At 37.4% G+C, this 6,907-nt stretch overlaps 1 protein-coding gene across 1 annotated transcript; it reads left to right on the forward strand.

Moving 5' to 3' along the window:
• The first annotated feature begins 2,851 nt into the window (after nucleotides 1-2,851).
• LOC116629191 (taste receptor type 2 member 66-like) lies at nucleotides 2,852-3,740 on the forward strand. Its single transcript, XM_032399500.1, is given in 2 exon segments — nucleotides 2,852-3,657; nucleotides 3,659-3,740. Coding segments are annotated over 2 exon segments (888 nt in total).
• The last annotated feature ends 3,167 nt before the right edge of the window (nucleotides 3,741-6,907 follow it).

The raw sequence follows: 6,907 nt of genomic DNA on the forward strand, positions 1-6,907 counted from the left end.
GGCCCTTGATCTGCGAAAGAACTAGTTTACTTTTCTTGAGATCTGTAGGCCACTGGCCCTGAGGAGTAAAGGACCGGAACTTTCCCAGGCCACAGCAGCCAGCGAGTCTATATGAAGCCGCCTTGGCTTTCTGATTAACCTAGCAATTTTTTAGAAAAATGTTTTTCTTCTTTTAGGTCACACAAATTATTTTACTGAACTTCTTTTGTGTATCAGGAGACCTTGCCCTCCTTTGCCGAAAGAACAGAGTCCTCCTAAACATCACGACATAAGAACCGGACCGCCCTGCATGACCCCCTTGCACTGAGATAACGTGTGTAGCTGGCATCATGGAGTCTGCACATAATCAAGAAATGTTGCAGGCCGCTGCACTCCTTTTGCTGAGTAACTACCCTAAACCCCTTTAAAAACCCTGGGCCAGGCAGAAATCTCCAAGTTGGCTTTGAACAAGAGTCTGCCTTCTCCCCAGGTTGCTAGCCTCCTGAACAAAGCTCATGTTCCTTTCCAATCAAAAACTCCTCTCCTGAGGGGCGCCTGAGTGGCTCAGTCAGCTAAGCGTCTGACTCCGATATCAGCTCAGGTCATGAGCTCAAGGTCGTGAGATAGAGCTCTGTGTCGGGCTCCATGCTCAGCGGGGAGTCAGCTTGAGATTCTCTCCCTCTCCCTCTGTCCCTCCCTGCTGCACGCACATGCTCTCTCTCAAATAAATAAATAAAAACCTTAAAAAATAAAACAAACAAAATCTCATCTCTTGAGTAATGGCCTTTCGAGCGACAGGCAGCCCAACTGGGTTCAGTAACAAATTGACCATGAATGTAAATATTAGACTGGACTCTCAATTGTGTTTCATTAATATATATATCTATCTGCATGAGAATACCGCACTATCTTGATTAATACAGCTTAGTAGCAAGCTTTGACACTAGGAACTGAAATCCTCCAAATTTGTTCTTTTTTTAAAAAAATCCTTTTGGCTATTTGGGCGCTTTGCGTTTCCATATACATTTTAGACATAGTTTTTCACTTTCTGTGAATGGAGCCTGCCGGGATTTGATAGGAATTGCACTGAATATATAGATCATCTCTTTACCTGAGAAGACTCTGTATTCCAGTTTTTAGTTCAGGTAGTCTTCCCTTCTTGCACAGCTTTATGATGAATTTCAAATACAATTTTGGCAATTTACTCTCTTTATCCTGCTTGTTATTGGAGGGAATCTTTTCCTTTTTCAATTTGCTACATTCTACTCCTAAATGGAAGTTATAGTAGGTTAACTTTAGTGTATCAAACAACACAGGATCAAACGACTAAGGGACAACATTCCCTGCCCTTTCTGTACCAGACAGGCAAGATGGAAGATAGTACACAAACTCCTCACAAAGACCACTGGGAAAGGATATCATTACTATCTGCACTGTACTGATGATCATACTGAGGCAGAGAGTAGTTTTAGAACAGCATCCAAGATCAGAGATATATGAAGCAGACAATCTGGGTTTCTCATCCTGGCAGTCCGGCTCAAGATCCTCTGCTAAAAACAATTACTACAGGGGTGCCTGAGTGGTTCAGTTGATTGCAAGCATCTGCCTTCGGCTCAGGTCATGATCCCAGGGTCCTGGGATTGAGTCCCGCGTCAGGCTCCCTGCTCAGCAGGGAGCTTGCTTCTCCCTCTCCCACTCCCCCTGCTGCTCTCCCTGCTTGTGCTCTCTCTCTATATCAAATAAATAAATAAAATCTTTAAAAAAATAAAAAATAAAAAAATAAAAACAATTACTACAAAAACTGAATCTGAATGAAATTCAAGGGTAAAAGTTGATTTCAACATCTATTAATCTTAAAAAAGAAGTTATCAAAAATGAATTAAACAGAGAAAACAAAATTGAATATTCATATATGGAAAATACTGGAATTGGCAATGGAAAACACATGTTCTTTTGAAATGCCCAAAACTGTTTACAAAATTCTTGAATATTTTAATTAAATATTAATATTTAAATATAAAATAGACTCATAAAAGAACTTTATCAAAAGCCTAAGCATGAGAGATATATCTGGTAGCTATTAATAATGGGTTGAAAAGTCTGCATGGGAGAAAGGGAGGATTTAAACTGGATGATCTCCTGACACTGATTTTACATTTTGGAAATTATAGGACAGTAATTTCATCCACGAGATGCATATGTATTTGTGTGAGTTTGTGTGTGTGTGTGTTTATGAGCTTGTAAATAAATAAACTTTTTTAAAGTATTAGTTATCAGCAACCAGCTTTTAGAGAGAATTGTCTTTTCTGGATGCTTTTGATAGGAAAAGCTTGAATTCTTCCTATGTAAATCTGGCATTAAAAAAGTAATAATAAATCCATAGTGCTGTAGATCCTAGCTATAACCCAGCTCCATGAAACAGTTTGAACATTCACTGTTTGTTCTATTGGGTTTTTAAATTTTACTACCTCAAAACTAAAGTTGGTGAACACAAATTATGGAAAGGTTAAAAAAGGAACAAATTGCAAAACAATATGTCCTTATTTGCATGTTAGCAAATGTGACCCCAGCTTTCACTTCGACACCAGTTATGGAATAATCCAGCCCATGGCAAGGACACACAGTGTATGAGTCGGAGTCAACTTAGCTATTTGGGAATAACAATGTTTTTCATCAAGACGGCATTGAGCTCATCTATTAGCATACCCTGGTGCTTTCCTGCTTGACATTAGTCACAGAATTTAAAAGAAACAAGAACTTTACTTTCACACTCAGAAATCAGCTGCCTGTATAGAACGTAAGGTCCGAATATTCAAGGAATCACAACCAGTGACATTAGACTTGGCTTTTTGGTTTGTTTTTCTTTCTAGACATGGTAACTTTACTACCGGGCATTTTTTCCGTCCTAGTAATAACAGAATTTGTTCTAGGAAATTCTGCCAGTGGCTTTGGAGCAGTGGTGAACTGCATTGACGGGGTCAAGAGACGAAAGATGTCCTCAGCTGATCAAATTCTCACTGCTCTGGTGGTCTCCAGAATCGGTTTGCTCTGGGTAATGTTAATAAACTGGTTTGCAGCTGTGTTGAATCCAGCTTTATATAGTTTAGAAGTAAGACTTCTTGTTCATATTGCGTGGATGGTAAACAATCATTTTAGCATCTGGCTTGCTACTAGCCTCAGCGTATTTTATTTGTTCAAAATAGCCAATTTCTCTAGCCTTATTTTTCTTTGCCTGAAGTGGAGAGTTAAAAGTGTAGTTCTTGTGATACTGTTGGGGTCTCTGTTCTTTTTGGTTTTTCATGTTGCAGTGGTAAGCATATATGAGAAAATGCAGACGAAGGAATATGAAGGAAACATCACTAGGCAGACCAAATTGGGGAACATTGTAAGCCTTTTGAATATGACTGTATTCACGCTAGCAAACTTTGTGCCCTTGGCTATATCCCTGACATCTTTCCTGCTCTTAATCTTTTCCTTGTGGAAACATCTCAAGAAGATGCAATCCAGTGGTAGAAGATCCCAAGATCCCAGCACCAAGGTCCACATAAGAGCCATGCAGACTCTGATCTCCTTTCTCTTGTTATTGGTAGGTTACCTCCTGACTCTCACAGTCTGGAGTTCTAATGGGCTGCCGAACAAGTTGATCCTCCTGCTTTGCAAGGCTATTGGAATCATGTTCAAGCCACTCATTTATCCTGAGTTGGGGAAACAAGAAGCTGAGAGAGGGCTTTCTGTCATTTCTGTGGCAGCTGAGGTGCTGACTGAAAGAAAGGGTGTAAGAGGAGCATCATGTGTTTTCTAGGAGAAAACAAGTTGATGGAGTCTATAACATTTTATACTTCTTTCCTCTTTTTCTAATGAGTATATCATTGAGTACTTTCTAAAGTACTTTCTAGAAAAGTCTTTTACCTAAGCATATCACAAAAAGTATATGTGTGTGTATTTATGAAAAATATGAGAAAGATTATAAGATTAGCATATCATTAACCCACCTTTTGCAGGTAAGCAATTTAATGATACAAAATATTGTAAGAAATTCCTCCAAGATTATGAAGCAATGTGTATTTCATATACATATTCTATGTATCATCTTCTAATTGAAGACTTTCTGATCTATATTTATGCATTTTCCATAACCGACAACTTGATCTCAGGAAATCATTGCTATTTCCCATTGTAATCAGCACCACATATATGTACCACAGTATTTAGATTTTATTGTTTGAATCTTCAATCTTTTGGGCGGTAATGATATTCAATTGTAAATCACACATTGAGGATGAATGTTTGGGGTAGATATTATTCCGTCATGAATTCTTCTTGGTTAATAGAGAGCCATCAGAGCTATTATTAGGAAAAGAAAGATGCACACAATAAAATTCAAGAGTGACAAATATATTTAGAATACATTTTATGTATGTGTACAATAAACAATGCTAAAGAATATGAGATTTAATACAAGTAGGTAAAATCTTGGATAAAAAATCAAGTTCTACGATAGGATTGAGGAAGAAAAAAAATGAGCATGACTTGCTTTCAATGTTTCTATGTTCCCATATGCTGCTAGGAGAGTCATTTCTTACAGTTTTTGAATGAAGAAGACCTTTTTGGAAGTTGAGATCTGAAGTCAAATTGTTCAGTTCTCATCTTTGAATCTCTGAATTGCCAATCATTTTTTCCCTCTTGCTACCTAAAAAGTTTCTTTTAAGCTTCAGATAACAAGACTCAGATCTTCCTTGTCTTAAAAATATGTTCATTATGGGCGCCTGGGTGGCTCAGTTGGTTAAGCGACTGCCTTCAGCTCAGGTCATGATCCTGGAGTCCCAGGATCAAGTCCCGCTTTGGGCTCCCTGCTTAGTGGGGAGACTGCTTCTCTCTCTGACCCTACCCCGTCTTGTGCTCTCTCTCATTCTCTCTTTCTCAAATAAATAATAAAATCTTTAAAAAAATATGTTCATTAAAAGAATAGTAAAAATTTATGGTACTGGGATGCCTGGGTGGCTCAGTCAGTTAAGCATATGCCTTTGGCTCAGGTCATGATCCCAGAGTCCTGGGATTGAGTCCTGCATTGGGCTCCTTGCTCTGTGGGAAGCCTGCTTCTCCCTCTGCCTGCTTCTCCCCCGGCTTGTGCTCTCTCTCTCTCTCTGACAAATAAGTAAATAAAATCTTTAAAAAAAATTATAGTACGTAATGACCTTTCTACATATATTAAAATAATATCTGTTATGTTTATATAATAATTATAGGGAATGTCTTCATCATCTGTTTTATTATAATCTTGTGGAAAATAATGAAATAGTGTGTTGATGTATTATTAATAACAAATTCTATTTTAAGAAAGAAATGTATTACCTGGTTCAGCAACTGAATTTACATACCTATATTGATTTTTACATTATGAAATTTTAACATCATTGAAACCTTAAGATAAATTATTCCTACATCTGATTTATTCATTTGTTTTTAATCATCTGTCTGCCCCAGCAGAATATAAACAATGTAATGTGGAGATCATGTCTATGTTGTTTCCTGCTGACTCCTCAGAACATAAAGCCAGCCCAGGGAATAGTTAGTCCAAATGATGTGCTAATGACTAAAGAAATGGATGAATAAACTGTATTGTGGCTGGAAAACCAATGAAAACAAAACCCATCATAAAATCGTGGATTCTTGGTTCTGTTTCTTCACTATTCAAATGCATCTACACGAAACAGCATATTCTCAATTCCAATTTCAACATTAGACTGGGTGGACGAAAAGTTGTCACAAATAGGCTACAAAACATAAAATTACTCATACATAATATAGACTTAAATTGCTCTTTTCACAGTACTGATGTGTTTGAGGAGGCTTCTCCATACAGTTACCCCGGGAATTAGGCTGAGCAAACGTATTCCATCTTTAACATGTGGCTTCCAAGATTGCTTGGGGTCATCCCCATTGCTGACAGCAATGAGGAAAAAGGTATATGGAGGAGTGTTCATGGGGATATTTTTGTTGGGTTGGACCTGTAAATGATGCACATAATTTTCACTCATATGACATTGTTCAGATTTCAGCCACATTGCCACAACCACCTGCAAGGGAGGCTGGGAAGTACAGTCTCTGTGGCCCAGACGAAGAGGTGAAATGGAAATGAGGACATGGATGTCAGAGAGCACTTAGTTAGTACCATTACAATAGAAATAGCCAATAAGTTATTGTAAAACAGTTTCCTCCTTTAGAAGCATGGTGTAGCTTGTTTGTGTCACTTTGACAATTTATACAAGCCCTATATCCATCATGAATATCAGCTCTTTTTCTCAATTTCTTCATAAATTCTAAAGAACTCAAGTTCAAACTAAATGTTCCTAGCCACATAAAACAATAGTTGATTCTGCACTGTAACATCTGTGGCTTCCTCATGTATATTCCCAGCATATGTTGCTTGTAAGTTCTGATTTAGCTCTTGCAATATTATGCAACCAATTATTTATACTTATTTGTTCTAGAATGTGAGAGTGCTCTTTGAACTATAAATAATTTAATTTCATTAAATTATTCCTATAAATCATTGAATCAATAAAAATGCTTGATAGGTAGAATGAGTGACAACAATAACAATTATATAAAACTTTTCTCTAGCAATTTCTATTCAAAATCTAAAATATTTGCATTCAAATGTATGGCTCAGGGAAGATGAAAGTAGAATGTGGGGGAAAATAATGTCTCATATTTGCATGTTTTCGTACCTGACTTCATCCTTTTAATCGTTAGCACAAATGGACATTTTCAGCTAGTGCAAGGATCAGTGGAGATTGATTAGCATTTCCTCTGGAAATTAGATAGTACCTGACTAAATAATAAGAGGGGTATTCATGAAGCTTTGTATCTCTTCCCAGAACTAATTGGTTTAGCACTGGAATTACAGTATCAATAGAGGGAACTA

The sequence above is a fragment of the Phoca vitulina genome, unplaced genomic scaffold, assembly GCF_004348235.1.
Source record: "Phoca vitulina isolate PV1807 unplaced genomic scaffold, GSC_HSeal_1.0 scaffold353, whole genome shotgun sequence".
NCBI classification, from domain to species: domain Eukaryota; kingdom Metazoa; phylum Chordata; class Mammalia; order Carnivora; family Phocidae; genus Phoca; species Phoca vitulina.